This window comes from Heloderma suspectum, chromosome 6 (assembly GCF_057233095.1).
Source record: "Heloderma suspectum isolate Gila_16-S chromosome 6, 16-S_ref, whole genome shotgun sequence".
Classification (NCBI taxonomy): Eukaryota; Metazoa; Chordata; class Lepidosauria; order Squamata; family Helodermatidae; genus Heloderma; species Heloderma suspectum.
The window spans coordinates 110357451-110377366 of record NC_139463.1 but is presented as its reverse complement, the minus strand read 5'-3'; the positions used below and the strand labels follow the sequence as shown (position 1 = coordinate 110377366).

The 19916-nt window shown below is 47.2% G+C and overlaps 2 protein-coding genes across 2 annotated transcripts; one reads left to right on the top strand and one right to left on the bottom strand.

Annotated features, from left to right (window-relative positions):
* The first annotated feature begins 597 nt into the window (after window positions 1–597).
* On the top strand, window positions 598–2046 carry LOC146342491 (vomeronasal type-2 receptor 26-like). Its single transcript, XM_084807864.1, has 2 exons — window positions 598–643; window positions 1145–2046. The coding sequence occupies exon 2, from the start codon at window positions 1147–1149 to the stop codon at window positions 2044–2046; it is 900 nt and encodes a 299-aa protein (XP_084663990.1). The 5' UTR covers window positions 598–643; window positions 1145–1146.
* A 122-nt stretch (window positions 2047–2168) lies between these two features.
* On the bottom strand, window positions 2169–19886 carry LOC146342490 (uncharacterized). The gene is made up of 6 exons (XM_084807863.1): window positions 19859–19886; window positions 18403–18504; window positions 16912–17019; window positions 14576–14759; window positions 3666–3765; window positions 2169–2455 (listed from the first exon to the last, which is right to left on the bottom strand). Exons 1-6 carry the CDS (start codon window positions 19884–19886, stop codon window positions 2450–2452), a joined length of 528 nt encoding a protein of 175 aa, XP_084663989.1. The 3' UTR covers window positions 2169–2449.
* Between the last annotated feature and the right edge of the window lie 30 nt (window positions 19887–19916).

Genomic DNA, 19916 nt, shown 5'->3' with positions numbered 1-19916 from the left:
CACTTTAATGATATTTGGCCTCTAAGGTTGTAATTCTGCTGAAACATACCTAGGAGTAGGTCTCATTTCAAGGAAACATGTGTGGGTATTGCAAACCTGAGCAGCATGAATAAATTCTGCCAAAGTTACGTATAGCACCATAAGTAAATAAAGTATAATCAAACAGCACCAAGAAATTATACCCAGTGGTAGAAATGTTTTTCAAATGGCATTGTAGAGTATTCCAGTGAGACAGACATTGGCCAACACTTGTAAGGAGCAGAAATATTTGCATTTTCATAAGCTTCCAGGAAACTGTTGGCAGGGTTTCCACAGAGATTTGGCAAACCAAATGCTACTTAGGCATGGAAAGGTGAACATAATTGACTGAACCCATATTCTAAATCTGCTAATTTAGCACCTTTCCATTTTGCAAGTGTAAACCCATTATTTAACCAGGGGGCAACTACTGAGATATAGGTTCCTTGAATATATTTTCTAAATGTTAAAATATCCACCGCTTTCACTTTCACACAGGTTCAGCCACTTTCTCTGTGTAATGACGTCTGCCAGTTGGGTTACAGTAGAACAAAGACTGAAGGGAAGCCATTTTGCTGTTACGTTTGCCTTCCATGCCCAGAAGGGAAGATTTCAAGCCAGAAGGGTAAGAAGTGTCATGCATCAAGTTAAAAATGTTTTTTTGCCATTAATGCATCATCTGTAGGCATCCATTTCTCTCATGTATATGACAAATTATTCACAATTAAACAATGTTTGCTGATGCAATTTAATGTACCCATATGATGTATCTGGGCTCTTCTGCACAGCACCCAACTTCACAGAAACTAAACTAAACTAAACTAAACTAAATTATTTCAGCCTATCCAGACAAGAGATGGAGGTTATGATAAGTCCTGTTTTCTGAACACCAGGGAGAGAAGACACCTTCAGTGGTGAGAATCAGTTTCCCCTCGTCACAGGGCAATAAAGCGTGCATTTTTCTGCAGAATTCCTTTGTACAAGATTCCTGCAAAACTAATTACTTGGGAATGGTGCCTACTGGTTTGGAGCTAGCTGTCCTTGTACCTTTGTAGTGCTGATTACTGTATTGCACTGTTTGCAACACTGTCATGTATTGAAGAAAAAAAAAACTTGTCTTTTTCAGACATGGATAACTGTTATCAGTGTCCTGAAGATCATTATCCAAACCAGGACCAGGATTTATGCATTCCCAAAGATACCAGCTTTCTGACTTATGAAGAACCTTTGGGGATTAATTTGGCTACTGTTGCTCTTTCCTTTTCTTCAATCACAGTTTGGGTGCTTTGGATCTTCATTAAGCACAAGGACACCCCCATAGTCAAAGCCAACAACCGAAATCTCACCTTCACTCTCCTCATTTCCCTTCTGCTCTCCTTCCTTTGTGCTTTGCTATTCATTGGCCGACCTGAAAAGGTGACTTGTCTCCTTCGACAAACAGCTTTTGGCATCATCTTCTCAGTGGCAGTTTCATGTGTGTTGGCCAAAACCATCACTGTGGTTCTTGCTTTCATGGCCACCAAGCCAGGGTCCAGAATGAGGAGATGGGTGGGGAAAGGACTGGCTAATTCCATAGTTCTTTCCAGTTCCCTTTTTCAAGCCAGTGTTTGTACTGTGTGGCTGGCAACCTCTCCTCCATTTCCAGCTCTTGACTTGCATTCAATGACTGAAGTGATTATACTGGAATGTAATGAGGGTTCCCCTATCATGTTCTACTGTGTCCTGGGCTTTATGGGCTTTCTGGCTATTGTGAGCTTCATTGTGGCTTTCCTAGGCAGGAAGTTACCTGACAGCTTTAATGAAGCTAAATTTATCACCCTCAGCATGTTGGTCTTCTGCAGTGTTTGGCTGACCTTTGTTCCAACCTACCAGAACACGAAAGGAAAATACATGGTGGCTGTGGAAATCTTCTCCATCTTGGCTTCCAGTGCTGGATTACTAGGTTGCATTTTCCCTCCCAAATGCTATATCATCGTGATAAGACCTGAGTTAAACAATAGGCAGCAGCTAATAAGAAGAAAGACTTAATACACTAAAAACTATATTGCCCTGATCTAGTTAAAGGCATGACTATGTCTCATCATGTGCTATGGTATTTAAACCAGTCACTGTTTCTGGAATTTGGTATCATGACAGATTGGAACTGTTTTCTGCTTTGGAATTTATTCAGTTTTTAGAGTTGATAGTTTGTGGGAACAGTAGATTTAATCACTACTCAAGTTAATGCAAATTAATGTAGTGCATTTACATGCCTTTCTCCTCACACCTCCTGATGATCCAGAAATTAAAATCATGGATCCATAGGCTATTTCCATTCTTTCTACTCAATTAGTGTATCTCATAATTGTTGTGATATTCCTTGGAATTCAGAGATATTCCCTCACAGAGTAGGTAGGAGGTTCTCAGTAGGTAGGAGTTACAAGGTGAACTCTCAGCTCTGAATTAAAAAAAAAAATATGCATTTTTATTCACAGTTCATTTTGTAATTAGTGAACAAAATATGTGTTTGTTATTCATTAATTAGTTACATTTCTATTCTGCCCAATCGCTGGACCTCCTCAGGAGGTTCACATAACAAAATTTAAAACCATAAAAGATAAACATAATAAATCACAGTATAAAACCTAAATATTTTTTAAACTCCAAATGAAGGAGAAGGACCCATAAGATCTTAACAGCTTTAGCACAAGGCAAATTTTCCTTTCCTGGGCAAGTTCCTGGAGTGGGTGATGGCCAACCAGTTCCAGATATTCTTCAATGAACCAGTTAACTGGATATTTTTCTGTTGGGGTTCAGGTCTGATTTTGGCCTGAGCCCCAAACAGCCTTGGTCATGGAAACAGCCTTGGTCACCTTGTATGATTACTTTTCTTGGGAGAGAGACAGGGGAGAGTGAATCAGTTGTTTCTCTTTAATATTTCAGCAGTATTTGATACCATCAATCATGGCAGCGGCTGTCTAAGCTGGGAGTGGGGGTACTGTGTTACAGTGGTTCTACTCCTATTTGGATGGATGGCTTCAGAAGGTGTTGCTCAGGGTATATTTTTCAGCCCCGTGTATTCTCCAAGGACGGGGTCCCTCAGGAGTTGGTTTTGTCCCTCATACTATTTAACATCTACATGAAACCATTGACTGGGGTCATCCAGAGTTTGAGAATGTGCTGTCATCAGTATACTGATTATACACAACTCTACTTATTTTCATCCTCTCTAGGTGAGGCTATGGATATGCTAATTCAGTGCTTGGCTTCAGCAATGGACTGGATGGGGGCTAATACACTGAAGCTCAATCCAGACAACACTGACACTTGTCTGTCAGTGGGTGGTTCTTCTGACCAGATGGAGTGTGTTCATCCTTCCTTGGAGGGGTTGCACTCTCCTGGAAGGAGCAGGATCATAGCTTGGAGGTTCTCCTAGAGCCATCCCTGTCATGTGGGAGAAACACCGAAGTGTAGGCCTGAACCAAATTCCCCAGGATGGAAAAGTACAGAAAATGTAACTGAGGAAAATAAGACACTGATAGGGATGTCAGAGAATTCCGCCATGGATCTCGGTGAGGCTGAATGCCAGTGCATTCGGCCCCCCAAAATCTGTGGCGGAACGGCCTGCCCCCCACCCCCCCACAGATCCCCCCCGGGATGAGACTTACCTGGGGCGGATCTTCCAGGCGGCGGCAGTGGCTCCGGCGGCAGCGGCTTCGGTGGCGGCGGGCGGTCTTCTGACTGGCTGCCGCTGCTGCCATTTCCAGGCTTGTGGGAAAAAAGAAGAAGATGTGATAGGCTACGTAAATCTTTACGTAGCCTATCATGGTTGGGGGTGGGTTTAAAAAAACCAAAAACCCGCATATGCAAATGGTGGCGGCCACGGCCACTGCCATTTGCGTTCCTTCTTTTTACCGTCTTAATCTACATAAATATTTACATAGATTATGACAGCGAAAATCAAGGGGAACACAAATAGCGTAGTGGGCACTATTTGCGTCCCCTTTTGATTCGCCATTTTAGCCTACGTAAAGATTTACATAGGCTAAAACGGTGAATGAAAAAGGGACGCAAATAGTGCCCGCTACGCTATTTGCGTTCCCCTTGATTTTCGCCATCATACTCTACTTAAATATTTATGTAGATTAAGATGGCCAAAAAGAAGGAACGCAAATGGCGGCAGCCATAGCCGCCGCCATTTGCGTATGCGGGGTTGTTGTTGTTTTTTTACCCAGAGCCCTCCGCGGCTGGAAATCCAGCTGCAGACAGCTCTGGCCTGGCCGGGCCTGGCCAGCTGCTCCGCGGAGCTGCTACGGAGCACAGCTGGCCGTTCGAGGATTCCGGGGGGAGGAACGGAGCACCTCCCCCCCCAGCCAGGATTCCGGGGGGAGGGACGGAACGCCTCCCCCCCACCATCAACATAATCCGCGAAAGGTAAGTCACTTTCGTACATCCCTAGACACTGATAACTGGGTAAGAGGGTGGAATAAACATTCCTGAACACCGATAAAAGAGACTCCAACTCCTATCTCATGAGGACAATAGGCAGGCAGAAACCCATTGCCTAATGAGATAAGGTACTGTCTTGCAGGAATTTGCAAATCATTGAGCCCCAGCTGTGCTTAAGGGTATATTCATGGATAGAAAGAAGCATTCTGTACATGTGATAAATGTGTGTGTAATCAGCATAATCCCTAAAGTATTGGATATAGATAACATATGCAAGCTTTTGATTGGCTAAGATCTCTTGCCTGGTATTTTTTAATATATATTATGTTTTCTGATAAAAGCCATGGGTAACCTGTTCCCAACTTGTAGTTCCACTGTGAATTAGCCGTGTACACGTTTGTGAATAAAGTGTGATTTCAGACACATGACCACCAGTCTCATCCTTGGGGTGGGGATGGTTCTCAGTACTTTTGTTTCCCCAAAGTCACTTGAGGCTCTGAGAGCCTTCCATCAGCTTCGGATGCTAGCACAGTTACACTTACATCTGGACAGGGCTAACTTGGCTTCAATTGTCTATGCTCTGGTAACCTCCATGTTAGATTACTGTAATATGCTCTATGTGGGGCTGCCCCTGAAGACTGTCAAACGCTGCAGCTTGTGCAAAATGCAGCAGTCAGATTAATAACAGGGATCAGAAGGTCCAAGCACATAACACCAATTCTGTCCTGCTTGCATTATCTGCAAGCTTGTACAAGTACACTAAGCTACAGACCTTCCCCTGAGTCTCTTGTTATTACCAGGCTGCTGCTCTCCCGATGAAGAGGAGAAGAGGAAACCTCTGCTGAGACTCATGATAAACTTTTTTTCTTCTGCTGTGTTGCAAACAACCTGCAATTCTGAATAGGTGATTATGTCCTCTGTAATTTTGACGTTAACAATAATGACTTTTGCTTCTTCTCTATGTCCCAAGGAAGTTCCAGTTGCCAATAACATATATATATATATATATATATATATATATATATATATATATATATAATGATACAGAACAAACCTTTTAATAAACCCTGTGCCATTCAGAACAGGGGACTGAAGCAGAAACGGCTCCATCAGTGTGATTGTTGTGTGATATCCTAACTCACCATTATGCTGTACAATCCTACCTCTGAATACATCGACTGAGTAGTCATTCAAGCTACTCAGGGACACTTGGATGACAATGAAGGAACAGGTGAATCGGGGTCTGGAAGGAAAATATTCACACAAGGTGCTGTTGATCATGGTCTTGGTATTAGCGCTAGGGGTGCACGAAACCCACTTACCTGGTCTCGCAGCTTTTCGCGGTGGGGGGGAGGCGCTTCGCTGCTCTCCCCCCGAAGTTCAGGCCGGGGGGGAGGCTTCCCGCCTTGCCCGGCCGAAATTCAGGCCGGGGAGGAGGCGCCTCGCCTCGCCCGGCCGCGAAATTAAAAGTAAAAAAAAAACAAACGCCCCCATGATAGGCTATGTGACGATTAACGTAGCCTATCACGGCTAGTTCTGCAAAGTCAGCCATGATAGGCTACGTAAATTGTCACGTAGCCTATCACAGGTGACTTAAAAAAAAAAAAAAGTGTGTACGCAAATGGCGGCCCCCATAGGGAGCTGCCATTCGCGTTCCTTATTTGGTCGCTGTAGTCTACGTAAATCTTTACGTAGACTTTGGTGAAAATAAGGGCAATGCAAATAGCGTTGCCCTTATTTTCGCCGTAGTCTACGTAATCTTTACGTAGACTACAGCGACCAAATAAGGAACGGGAATGGCGGTTCCCTTATGGGGGCCACCATTATCTGTACGCGCTTTTTTTTTTTTAAAGTCACCCGTGATAGGCTACGTGACGATTTACGTAGCCTATCACGGCTGACTTTGCAGAACTAGCCGTGATAGGCTACGTTAATCGTCACATAGCCTATCACGGGGGCATTTTTTTTTTTTTAGTTTTATTGGAATGGCGGCGGTGGCAGCCGGTCGAAAGATCGGCTGCCGCCCCTGCCCCTGACGAAGACCCGACGAACCGCCGCCAGGACCCGCCGCCGGGAGGGACATTCGGCAAAGGTAAGTCCCGTCCTGGGGGGGGTGCAGGCGGTGGGGGTGTGTGGAGAATTTCTCCCCGAAACTTGTTTGGGGGGCCGAATACGTTGGTGCTCGGTCCCCCGAAGTTTCGGGGAGAAATTCTCCGCCAACCCTAATTAGCGCTGCTGCCTCAGAGAGCGTGGAATGTTCTGCTTCGTAACTGTAGTATCATTGACCCTCTTCTAATAAAACACAAGTATCATTCAGGAGACTTCAACATTGCTGGCATTATTTCTCAGATCTACACATTTTCCAACCCTGTAAGCTTCCAATCAAATCCCTCTAATGAATTCCTTGATGACCTCATGTAAGGTTTCTTAACCATATCACTTTCCAGAGGGGTAAGACATGCTGGTCTGTTCAACCAAATCAATGAAGAGGGGGTTTTGCACATTAAAGACTTGCAGAGTTATTATGGGAAAAGCTTTTGTAGATCAGAGTTCGGGTCTGAGCAAGTCAACTCTAGACTCCTTATTGTTTTAATCATATCATATATCTGTCCAGATAACATTGCCATAAAGGGTGATCTATTTGGCTTTAATTTCAGTGGTTTGGGAATGATTGGGATTGTACCTCTTTTTTCTTTTCTTTTTCTTTTTTAAGAGATTTCAGATACATGGGTGACAAAAGAAAGCCAAGTAGTATCATATGCCTCAGAATTAGAATACCTCTTTGACATGCATAAGTTGTTTTCCATCAAGGCAAGATCCCATACACGACTATACCAAACCTCTAAAATAAAGTCTGAAGTTTTCCACTCCCCTGCTATTTTAAGACAAGCTGCTGTTAAAAGATGTGTGTGTGTGTGTGTGTGTGTGTGTGCGTGTGTTCCTTATGTAATAGTTTTGTACCTATAAATTGGAAAAGGGGTGCAAGTACTGGGGTCTTGAGAACTAATTGTTTAGTAATAATAGAAATCTGATTAAAAACGTGATCCCAAAAATCTGATACCTGTGGGCAAAGTCACGCCATGTGAAAGAAGGACCCACCTTCTGTGCATCCACTACAACAATTAGGGTATAAAGAAGGGTTCATAAAACCCAATTTCACCTGAATAAGGTACCATCTATGAAGCAACTTTGAGGTTCCTTCCCATACTGAACAGGAAACAGAGTTTAACGGAGGTGATGATTGCATGTTTTCCATGCTAAGTCAGAGGTTGTCTGACGTATTCTTTCATTTTAGAAAGGCAGCCTAACCCTCCCTGTGCCGCCATTATTCTTCTTATTCTTATTCTTATTATTATTATTCACCCTCCATTGACCCAGAGCTTATATCCCAAGTGTTGTTTTGTGACTGCCACTCATTGTTTATGACTATCGTCTATAATGTCAGAATGACAACTTTTTGCATTGTCTTGCATGGATGAGGGAGAATGGCACCTGTATTCTCTCTATGTTTTGCTTTAAGTGATTTGAAATAAATCATGGGGTTAATATTGAAATGAGTAACATATGAATTGTTGTGAGTTCCAGACACACTTCATATTTATAGGTAGATGCTGAAGTATATTTATTAAGGGAACCATCCTATGGCCCCTAGACAGCATCGGAGGGGCCATAGGATAGCTTGGATTCCTAGACCTGAGGTCGGAGACAGTGCTCTGACACTGGAGCTGAGAACTGGTGCTCAGACCCCTCCCTCCCCATCACAGCCAGTGCAGAAAGAACCATGTCGACTGCTCTCCGAGGTCGGGAACTCAACCTCCGGGGATGAAGGAAGGGTGCATTTCTGTGGGTAGGGAGGGGAGGAGACTGGAGAGGCCAGGATATGAGCTACCCTGAGTCCTCTCTAGACTCCTTCCCTCCCCCTCCAAGACACTTTCATTGAATGGGAAAAAAAGCCCTTCTAGCAAAAAATGCAAGATGGGACGACCAATGGAGGCAAAGATCTGCCACTTCTCCTGCCCTCCCCAGGACAACCATAAACCTCCAACTTTGGAGGCTTCTGGTCATCACCATAGGGTTGTGCCCTTCACCATTTATTCTCTGCTTTTATAATGCCGTGTGTGAGAGATATTGTAAGATCTATTACAGCAAATGTTTTATTTTCTTTGGTCACCCTGAAGAATTTCTGGTCTATTGTAAATTATGATTTAATTATTCATAGTGCAATCCTATACATTTCTACTCAGAAGTAATTGTATTTATGTACACGTTGAGTAAGTGTCACAGTAAAGACAACCCTCGCCATTAACAAGAATGCAGTCAGCTCTGTATTTGACATTTAGGAGTTCTTTCTGAACTGATTGTTGGCATTGCATATTCTTTTGGGAGTCAATGATTTTTGCAATCTATTTCTGTTAGACATGAATGAGGTAGGAAATGCTTCCACGCATGCTCTATCATTTCTAATTAAGGTTGATTTTTTTTACAAGTTCGTATCACTTCAACCTTTGGTTCATGTTTTTGATCCTCATTGGTAGCATTTATGACATCTGCTGTTGCAGTGATAAAACCATCAATTTATTGCATTTACAGTGACCTGATTTTTGCTGGCAAGTAACTTGTACACTCAGCTGAAGTATGCACAAGAAAAGCTTTTCTAATGAACACAAGAATGTCTTAACAGAGAAGGGAAAAGATAAACCCCATGCTGGAAAGACACTGACTTAACTGTCATAAATGAATGATCACAACAAGACCAGCAGGTTGCATATTCAGATAACCTCAGGGACCACCAGCTAGTTTGTAATAAACACAAAAATGTACTCAAGCTTGTATATAAAACTCACATGCTGTTGCAATCCAACACCTTCCCTACACAGAATGTGACTTAATCTTCACCACTCCTTTTTGTTTGTACATTGCAGTATCGCCCCCGGGTAGAGGTTGCAATCATTTCCTCTGAAGGACAGTACTGCAGATTAATCATTCCCTGTTCTCGCATGTCCTTTAACAAATGAGATTTTACATCATTATGTTTCACTTGAGGATTAATCTGTTCAGTGTGGGCCAGTTTTATGCATCCTTGAATGTCTTCAGATATAGTTGTAGGTTCCACAACATCCAATCTGAGATCTGACAACACTTCATGAATCTATATAACTTCTTGATATGCTTGTGCAGCATCTATATATTCCACTTCAGAAGGTGAAAGTGTTAGAGATATTTGTTTTCTACTGGACCAATATATACTTCCTCTCCCATATTAAAAGAAATGTCCACTTGTTGATAGCACAACCAGCATCCACACAACCCACTTTGGATTTGTGTATTGTTCCCTTTAAATAACACATCCCCCTTTTTCCTGCATTCCAATAATTCTGATTTGGTTTCTCAATTTTCCTACACAAAATCCCTACTGCTGATGCCTTTTTAAAGTAGCAGTATATAACGATTTTCCAATAGCTTTTTCTGAATTGATCATTATTTACTAGGACTATTCTCATAACTATTCTTCACACAATTAACATCTGTAGCAGGTTTTACCTACTGTGCATTCTTCATACGAAAACGTAACTTTTCAGTAAGTTTATGTTTCTGATTAAGACAGTAACTGCCATTCTTTCCCTTTTTGAATGCCAAAATAATGACTAATATTACATAGATGTTTTACCTCAAAAATTTGACCCATTTTACATATTATTTTCTCAATATTGCTTTGCAAGCGGAGATGGGTTAAAGAAGACGCAGACAACAAGCTTGGGTTGAAAATTGGGCCACATTTTATTGAAATACTTGCAAAGGGGTAACTAGGATGGGCATCTAACTGTGACAGCAGCTAGCTGGCACTTCTTGGGCGAAAACACACCCAGCCTGAGGGGTGGCGGTGATCTCGCCATCCCTCCGGACTGCCCCTTCTGGGGGAGGTAGACCTTCCGGTGTCACCCCCAACCTGGTGCCGCACAACACCTGGGTGAGTGAGTAGGGTTGGTCTCCCAGGCAACCCTTATCCCCCCCCGCCAAGCCGCACAACCCCTTTGGGGGGCCTCAGGCGTCACCTGTCACCATAAGGTGCCTCTGCATGCACACCATCCCTACTTTCCTGTTTTGCCCGTCCTAGCCGCCAACTGGAATGTGACCGATGATATAGACTGTATTCCCTTACAGGACACACTCGACCCGCACAAAACAGTGTGACGTAGGCAAAAAAGACTCACAGTAATAGGCCAATTGAACTGTGAGCCAAAAAATTCCTACGTGGCTCCTAAAGGGCAGCCAGCAAGAAACCCACACTGCTTAGGGGAGGGTGGGAGGGAGCTGCGTTGAGCCAGAGAACTGAGATTGGGAGGAGGGCTGAGTTTAAGGCAACTCAGCCTGCCCCTCCTTGCATGGTGGTGCCACTGGGATGCATCAATCAGAGGCCCCTACGTCTTGTCACCCCACCCGCCCTCAATGGCCCCCCCTTTCTGCCAGACAAGCTGGTGTCGGGTAGGGCATTTGCGAGCGGAGATGGGTTAAAGAAGACGCAGACAACAAGCTTGGGTTGAAAACTGGGCCACATTTTATTGAAATACTTGCAAAGGGGTAACTAGGACGGGCATCTAACTGTGACTGTAGCTAGCTGGCACTTCTTGGGCGAAAACACACCCAGCCTGAGGGGTGGAGGTGATCTCGCCATCCCTCCGGACTGCCCCTTCTGGGGGAGGTAGACCTTCCAGTGTCACCCCCAACCCGGTGCCGCACAACACCTGGGTGAGTGAGTAGGGTTGGTCTCCCAGGCAACCCTTATGCCCCCGCCGAGCCGCACAACCCGTTCGGGGGGCCTCAGGCGTCACCTGTCACCATAAGGTGCCTCTGCATGCACACCATCCCTACTTTCCTGTTTTGCCAGTCCTAGCCGCCACAGGAGTCACAAGCCTAGAGCTTGTGAAACTCCCCCCACCTGCGCAGAGGAACTTCCCACAGGCCCCTTTGCAGATCAGACAGAAATATGTTATTTACTACATGAGACAGGCGGACACCGTCCTACCTGTAATGCTCCCTCCATGTCCACAGAATTTCCTGGCAGATGGTGTGTCCATCGCCACATTCGCATAGGCCATAAGCCATTTCTCTATGCGCTTTCCAACGTGCCCTGCCACTGGCAACGTCATTCCATGCCTTCCCATTGATCCATGGGAGCGGTGAGGACTGCAATAGGCTACTTCCAGCCAGGTATGCCAGACCACCTGCATCTCAACCAAGGCCTGTTCGATCAGGTCCTTGCCTGGCTTACAGCCGAAGTCATTCCTCTCAATGTGCAGCACCTGTACCTGCGGAGGAAGACTTAACAAACTTTGGTGGAACACAGTGAGGACGGGACTCCCACCGTATGCCTCGTCTGAGAAGCCACTGGATCCCAATGTGTCGGAGTGACAGAAGCTGAAGTCCGAAGACGACCTACAAGCCCTTCATGCAGCTCAAGACATCATAACGTGCCCATGTAAGAGCACCCGTTCCGGCGTACGACAAGTCTGCTAGTCTAAGGAGTAAACACATTAGGGCAAGCAAAGCGAGAATCGTGTCAGGACGAAGCGGATAACTCACGAACGCAGGCCAGAACGCTGTGAAGCCCCATTTTCAAACTGCCATAACGTGCCTGTGAGAGAAACCTCCAGTGGAATAACCCATTGACTTCTGCTTGGCCGTGGGCCCCTGCCGTGCCCTTGCCATGCCGAACAGTTTGATCACCAAATACGTAAGTGGGTTACATTGGGCCAGACCTGTACTGTGAAGTATCTCAAGGCCCTCCGGAACAAATCGGACTTGAGATCGTGAAGTATCTCAAGGCCCTCCGGAACAAATCGGACTTGAGATCCCAGTCCAACCCTGAATTCCTGGGGGGGGGGGGGGGGCTTGTAGACAGCCATTAAGGTTGCTGTGTGGAACAGGGAAACGTCTTACTGAACAGGACAAATGGAGGGCCATTACCCCCGGAGCCCAAAAGGGAGGTATCCGGGGAGATAGGGTGGCTAAATTCACTAAAACAGGCGACAACTGTGCCCAACCCTATTGCACTCCGAACCCTAAATCTGACATGGGAGACAGTAATTCCCAGCGTTGTGGGCCAGAAGGCTAAATGGCCATCTTGCGACTTATGGTCCCAAACAGATATTCTGTTGTTCCTTAAGGAGGCGCGAAATTGCGGCCAATGAACTATAGGTAAGGGCCATGATTCCTGTTGCCGAAGCTTTTCCTATTGCGCAGCACGCCATACCTGCTCTGTCGCAGGCGGCTCATGTACTGAGAGCCATGGAATGCAGGATGGCATGCTTGGCTTCGGTATCCCAGTCTCCCATAGTACTGTAGTATGGGATCTGGGAATGTACGCACCAGTGGGGCTAAGGCCTAGAAGTCGTTGACCTAATTTCGTGACAAAGTATCGACAATTGGGTTTATCTAACCCAGCACATGGAGGACCCAGAACCAGATGTTGTAACACCGACACTGGAGCGCGAACATACTGACGACTGACATGACCCTCTGATTTCAGGAGGACGGGGAATGAATAATGTCATCACGTTGTCATACCAAAGGGGGGGGGGTTACTGATTTGGCTATGAGGTCAAATCAGAATGTGCTTGGTGGCGGCCACCTCCACTCTACAGGGCAATACCCACAGCACGATCGGACCTGTCCCATGAGTCTGAACCCCCCCCCCACCGGAGTAGTGGTGGAACCCTGTGAATCCGCAGGCCGGCTTTGAGGGGCAGCTCACGCCTCCGGAAGGAGGTAGCCATTGAAGCCATATTAAGTTGAATCCCTGCCCATGGATACGTGCGCACAGCAGAAGTGACCCTGGGTCAATGATGCGGCAGCCGCAGTCCCAGCACTGCCCAAACTGAGCCGGCACGAGAAGGCACGGCCAGGGGCTGCCACTCTAACTGTGAAAAGAAGATGCCCAACTGTATCTTTCATGGCCCACCACAGGAAACCCTAGGAAGATGTATAACTGCTTGCAGCTGTGCCCAAAAGACCTGAATGTTGTCCTGAGGGAGGCGAGAATAATGCCTCAGGGTATCAGATTGGCTTCACTGAATGTTGATGTGGGAGATGGGCCCTCAACCTTTTGTGAGTTAAGGGACCCCGAGGTACAAGGAAGGGGAAGCAATGTTTGCATTAGGTCAGAACATTGACCACCATCTTTGGACTCCATGTAGCATATGCCAACAGGAACCCGTGGCCGGGATCCCAAACCAAGACAACTGCCGCATCGACGAGGTGTATCGCACTGAACACAGATGATGCGGGATCTTGTGCTTAACAGACTGGCCCTCAGGGAAGATAAGGTACAAATCAGGATAAACCCCTTAGAGGATTTCCTGAGCACCGTTTGGAGAAGGGAAATCCCTAGCGTAGATATTGGGGTGTGGAAAAAAGGGGGGGGCTATAACCCTTCTGCCAGTATTGCCTTAAAACCTCTCACAAACATGTCGACACCTGGCGAGGGGAAATGTTGCGTACTAAGTAAGGATGGCTTATATTGACCTAGAAAAAAGGGGGAGGGGTCCTAAAACCTAGAATGAAATCGTGTTCCAAGTTAAACGTGTTCCCCTAGTTGGGGTAGCATCTTAAAGCCGGAGTAGCGGGGCCAACCTAACCAGGCCTGGGCCCACCGGAGGGAGCTGTAGCCTGCCCCCCCGGCTTTCTACTGCCTCGGCCTTTCCAAGGGGGACCCTACAGTCCCCAGGCATTGGACAAGAGGTGCACGAGTGCTGACTGCAACAAGGCAGCACTCATGACAAAAGGGCACAGGTTCTGGGAGTATGTGCCCGGGGACTGTATTCCCATTACAGACAGCGGTGCTGAAGCAGCGGACCTGCTATAGGCCGAGGGCCAGTGTGGGAGACAGCCTGGGGAATGTGGCCACTGTCAGATCTGTCGCCGAAACACGGCCGGGGAGGAGTCAAATTGGAGCGAAAAGTCCAGGTCCATCAGGTCCCTGCGCAGAGAAGGGTCAATGGCGGCCCTCCTATGGAAGGCCTCGACATATGCCAGCCGCACACCTCCTCAAGTGAAAGCCATTACAAGAAGGAGTAGTGCCAGTGGCCTCGCAACTCGCCCGATTAGCGTAGGGATCTGATATGCCACTTACGCGGATGCCCGAGCAGGCGGGACTGAATCCATTGTGGCCGTGCTCTGAACCCCGACTGGAAAACGGATGTTGCTTGTGCACTCGGGGAAGGGGAGGCCGAAGAATGGAGGAGCTCCACCGGAGGTGGTGAGCCATTCGGAAGCCGAGGAAGAGGAGATGGAGGCTTCAACAGGGTCCAGACGAGCTGTAAATAGAAATAAGTAGCGAGCGTTGGGTCGGCTGTCGCGATCACTTAAACTGGACCACTGAGGGTTTCTTAGGCCTGGCCGGGGGAGGGGGAAGGGATCCCTGGAGAATGCTCAGCAGTTTCCAAACGAGAAGAATTGACGCCTCTACCAGGTCTGCTTCATCATCAGACTCGGGCTCCGGCCTAGGCCGCAATCTATTGGGGAGGGGAGGAAGAGCCCTACCCTTCCTGTTCCTTCAACCTTGGCCATTCTTGGGGGGGGCATGCAGTACAAAGTGAGATAAGGTTGGCACGATATTGGCAAGAAAAAAGGAAGGGCCCGGTTCCCTAGACCCAGTCCAACCCTCAAACCATCACCCTTAACAGTAAAGTGGCAGGGGTCGGAGCACCCAGCAGGAGGTTCCAGGGGGCTACTCGCAGGTCACCCAGGACAACAGGCAGCAGCGCCTCCATTACCGCTAGACAGGAGGGGGACCCTCCGCGTCCGGCAACGGTTAGATAGGTGAGCGCACAACGTTCATCCTCTTCCTGTATGGCTCTGTGTGTTAACATTTAAGACATCGTGTGTCTAGCCCTTAACTTTTATTCATTTATAGGGCAGGCGTGAAGAATCTGTGGCCCCCCCAATGACTCTGCCAGGGGTTCAGGTAGGGTTTTTTTTTTTTGCCCTACCTGGAGATGCCAGGGACAGGACCTGGCACCTTCTACATGTCCAGCAGGGGACTAGCAATGAACTAAACCCCCGAAAAGGAGACTAGAACAAGGGTCTCTCAAGCCCCGGTTCAACACTGCAGCCACTAGGCCACAGTGGCTTTAAAGGGTTGCCGCCTGCTGCAAGCCCGGCGCCCAAGAGGCGCGGCCAGGGCCGATGGCCATGGAAGCCGCGCCTGGGCACAGGCGCCCCATGCCAAAGCTCCTGCGACCCAGAAGTCACGGTGGGCATGCAACGAGGAGCAGCAGCTGCTGGGGGTGTCTGTGTGAGTTTTCTAATCATTCTATTATTTTTATTTATTATTATTATTATTATCATCATCATCATCATCATCATTATTTTTAATAACTATTTATTTATTCTTCTTTTATTTTCTTTCCTTTCCTTTTCATTTTTTTTAAAAAATATTATTATTTTATTTTAATTATGTGGGGGGGGCCATGGTTTTTTTTTTTTTTGGTGGTGGTGGTGGGGGGGGCGGATGAGTGCTCGCAAGAAAGGAAGCGGGGCAAGCACGCCGCCGCTCAAAACACCGGCACCCCCACAAGGCCGGAAAGCGCTGGCAGCCACCAGCACCGCGTGCACGCTTGTGCCGCGTGGCGCTCACACCGGCCCAACGCACGGAGACACACACCCCCCGAGAGCGCTGGAGACCGGGGCCGTGGTAAGGGGGGGCACCCAGCCGCCGCAATCGCTGGTGCCACGTGGGGGAACAGGCCAACCGGCGCCGCACCCGAGCGCGCGCCGGCACAGCTGCCCACGCTCCCGCCAGGGCGGCAAGCGCCAGCTGCGGGGGCCGGCGCCCCCGTACAAGCGCTCCGCCATGAGGGCCAGCAATCTTGGGGCCGCGGCGGCGCAGGCACGCTGCAGCCGGCAAGGGAGGGGCAGGCGCTCGGCCTCCGCAAGCGCCGACGCCCCAGCAGGGGAGGGAAGGACGGCGCGGCACCTGGGCACGCGCCTGTACAGCCGCCGGCGTGCCAGCCCAGGCGGCAAGCGCCGGTTGGGGGGTGGCGGCGCACACACACAAGCGCCCTGCCGCGAGGGCCTGCAATCCTGGGGCCGCGGCGGCGCAGGCACGCCGCGGCCGGGGAGAGGGAGGGGAGGGCGCTCAGCCTCCACCCCTGCAGAAGTGAGGAACGACGGCGCCGCTCCAAGACACGTGCTGGCACAGCCGCAGGCGCTCCGACCGGGGCGGCGAGCGCCGGCCGGGAAGGAGGGAGGGGCAGGCGCGCTGCAGCCTGAACCGACGAGGCCCGTAGGCACAGTGCCCGAACGTGCTCCGTCACCGACGCCGGCGCCTCTGCCAGCAGGGGAGGCGCCGGCCATGGTAAAGCCACGCAGGAGCATGCGCGCCCCGCCACGAAGTACTAGTTCCCCTCTACTCAGCACTGGTTAGGCCTCAACGTCAGCGAGGCTTTGGGCACGCAGATTGCACACCGAGTTCATGTGGCTGGGAAGGCGAAGAAGCCGGTCTCCAGCAGGCAGGTGTCCTTCGTTGTTTCTCAGCAAACCTGTAGTTCTCTCTAGCTGCGTTGAGCCAGAGAACTGAGATTGGGAGGAGGGCTGAGTGTAAGGCAACTCAGCCTGCCCCTCCTTGCATGGTGGTGCCACTGGGATGCACCAATCAGAGGCCCCTACGTCTTGTCACCCCACCCGCCCGCAATGGCCCCCCCTTTCTGCCAGACAAGCTGGTGTCGGGTAGGGCATTTCTTCCTCAAAGCAAATTATTATATTGTCTACATATATCAGAATATATATCCATCTTGTTTTGTGGAATATAAACACAGATCTCCTTTATTGCATGTAAATCCTTCTTTTGGTGGTATGGTGTTTACTTTTTCTTTCCATGCTCTAGCAGGTTGCCTTAACCAATACATACTTTCCTGAAATTTCAGATGAGATCTGTTTTCTCTGGTTTCACAAAATTAGGTAGTTGTTCCATAGTAAAAGTCTTCAATAATTTCACCATGCAAAACCAACAAACAAAAAAACACAGGTTTAACATATTAACAGATCAATCCAATGGTCCCTGGGAGAGTGATCCAGGGACCATAGGATTTTTGTTAGTGTCTTTTTCTAGCTTCATTCAGTTCAGCTTTCTCAGGAAAAAAAACCTTGCTATTTTTATTTAATACATCTTTATACCACCCAATAGCTGAGGCTCTCTGGGCAGTTCATAAAATACAAAATACAACTTGACAAGACATAATATCAAACTTTTAAAAGTTTAAAAGTACCACAGAAAACCAAAGGAATGTTTTGATAGGTTATCATGTTCATGCAGTCCTTTTGCTGTATTTCCATTTCCAATATGAATTAATTGATCCTCCTTCTCTAGAAGGTTCATTGAACCTCCTCTAGAAGGTTCATTGTAGCTCTCATCTGTCAGTTTTTGTTTTCCCACACTTCTGCATCATTTGTTGGTCTTTCTGTGATTATCGACCCCCTCCCCCCATCATCCTTGGACAATATTATTTCTAGCTAGAATTTCTGTAGGTCATAGTTCCCACCTTTCGAGTTGGCTACAGAAAATTTGAGATCTGAGCTACTAGGTATGAGATCAGTTTTTTAAAAACTGCCCTATACTCACATTCATTGTCTATATGAACTCTGTTTCCTCCTCCAACAGAACTTCTTTTGTCCAAACTTCTGTTCTGTTCAAACTTCTTTTTCTATACTGCCCCTGCTGGGCCCTTAACCTGTTTGCAAGTATATTGAATACACAGGTGAAGTATGCACAGAAAAACCTTTTCTAATGTCTTAACAGAGAGGGAAAAAGATCACTCCAAGCTTGCAAGACATCACCTGAACTGTCATATACAAACTGTCACAACAGACTAGCAAATGAAATGTTCAGATGATCCCAGGAACCACCAGCTAGCCTACAACATATACACACATGTACTCAAGTTTAGACACACAACTCACATATCATTGTAACTCCAAAAATGTTCTCAGATGAGGTCAGTAACAAAGTGGTTTGGTGCCTGGGCCGGAGGAGCTGTCTGTCAAGAGTGAGGGTCCTCCACCCTGATTGAATCAGGGGGAGAGGGAGAGAGCACAGCCTCATTGCCAGTTGCAACTGCCAGTTGGATCATCAGAACATAAGAGCCCTGCTGGATCAGACCAAGGGTCCATCTAGTCCAGCATTCTATGCACACAGTGGCCATTCAGCTGTCAATGGGAAACCCACATGAGTGCAGGACATGAGTGCAACAGCAGCACCACCACCCCCAACTTGTCAGTGAAGGAGTAGGCAGTTAACCTGAGAAAGAGAAAAGGTGGGAGATTTGGTCTATGCTTGTCGCACACATATATAGTCGTAGTACTCTAGAATTGGCGTTGGTAGGAGCTGTAACCAGTTATTTTCTTTTAGTTCTCTTGACTAAGTGTTCTGTTTGTTGATCATCATCTTCCATGTGTAGCCTCCCTCTGCTTGCCAATGAATGAATAAGCCCCACCTTGAGTCTGATCTTTGTTCTACCCTCTAAATAACCCAAGGATTAGAATTAGTGTAGTTGTCTTCCATCTGTAATTAGGGATGAGTGAACAAGCAATGTTTGAGTTCATCAAGATTTCCCAGACATCACCTAGATGCTCATCTGTCCTGTTTTGCAATTGCTGCACATTTTGTGTGCAGAAGAAAATTGTGCAAAAGTATTGTGATTGAACAAGAACATTGCACACACACACACATGCAAACAAACACAAATCCAAAGTCGGGCAAATTTGCCCCTATAGAGTTAAAGGCAAAATTGTGTTTGTTTTTTTTTAAAGTGCAGTTTCAAACTTTTGTCTTGGCAAAATCTGCATATTTATCAAATGCGAGCGCATGTTAGAGAAGTTGTGAATGTTTCTGGAGAACAAGTTCTCCTGCTCGCACTCACGTTCTGGGTTGCAAACAGGGCATTTTCTGCAAGCAGAAATCTCTGTACTTGTATGTGTAAGACACTTTGAAACAGCCTGTCGCAGTGGGGTGCAACACATAAATTTAATAATATCAACAGCAGCAGCAGCAACAAGAGAGGATCTAAAGTGATAACTGAAGGCCGATAGCGATACGACATGAAACATCTTCATTTTGAACATCATACGTGTGTGAGTGTATGCATAGCTCCTAAAGATGTGGTGGCATTGGTCAGAAACATGAAACGTTTCATCACCATGTCCTGAACTGGAGCTATATCATCTATTCTGGACAATCTATTTCCTAAAAATCTTTTCAATGAAAATGTAGCAGTCTCCATATTTTGAAGCAGAGGCACTCTGATGCATCATGTCAATCACTTTGCAGCTTCGTGACTCAGATGTATCAGCACACTCTGGCCTTCGTGTTTGCTGTGGAGGAGATCAATGAAAACCTCCAGAGCTTACCCAACCTCACCCTCGGCTTCCACATCCATAACAGCCATTTTGTTGCATGCTGGATCTATCTTGCCTCA

Excerpts from the sequence above, each read along its gene's own strand:
- LOC146342491 (XM_084807864.1), top strand. The coding sequence starts at position 1,147 with ATGGATAACTGTTATCAGTGTCCTGAAGATCATTATCCAAACCAGGAC.
- LOC146342490 (XM_084807863.1), bottom strand. The coding sequence starts at position 19,886 with ATGGCTGTTATGGATGTGGAAGCCGAGG. Across the intron at positions 18,505-19,858 it reads TATGGATGTGGAAGCCGAGG|GGTGGAGGACCCTCACTCTT; the intron begins GTGAGGTTGGGT and ends TGATTCAATCAG. Across the intron at positions 3,766-14,575 it reads CCGCCTGCTCGGGCATCCGC|CCTGGAAATGGCAGCAGCGG; the intron begins GTAAGTGGCATA and ends TTTTCCCACAAG.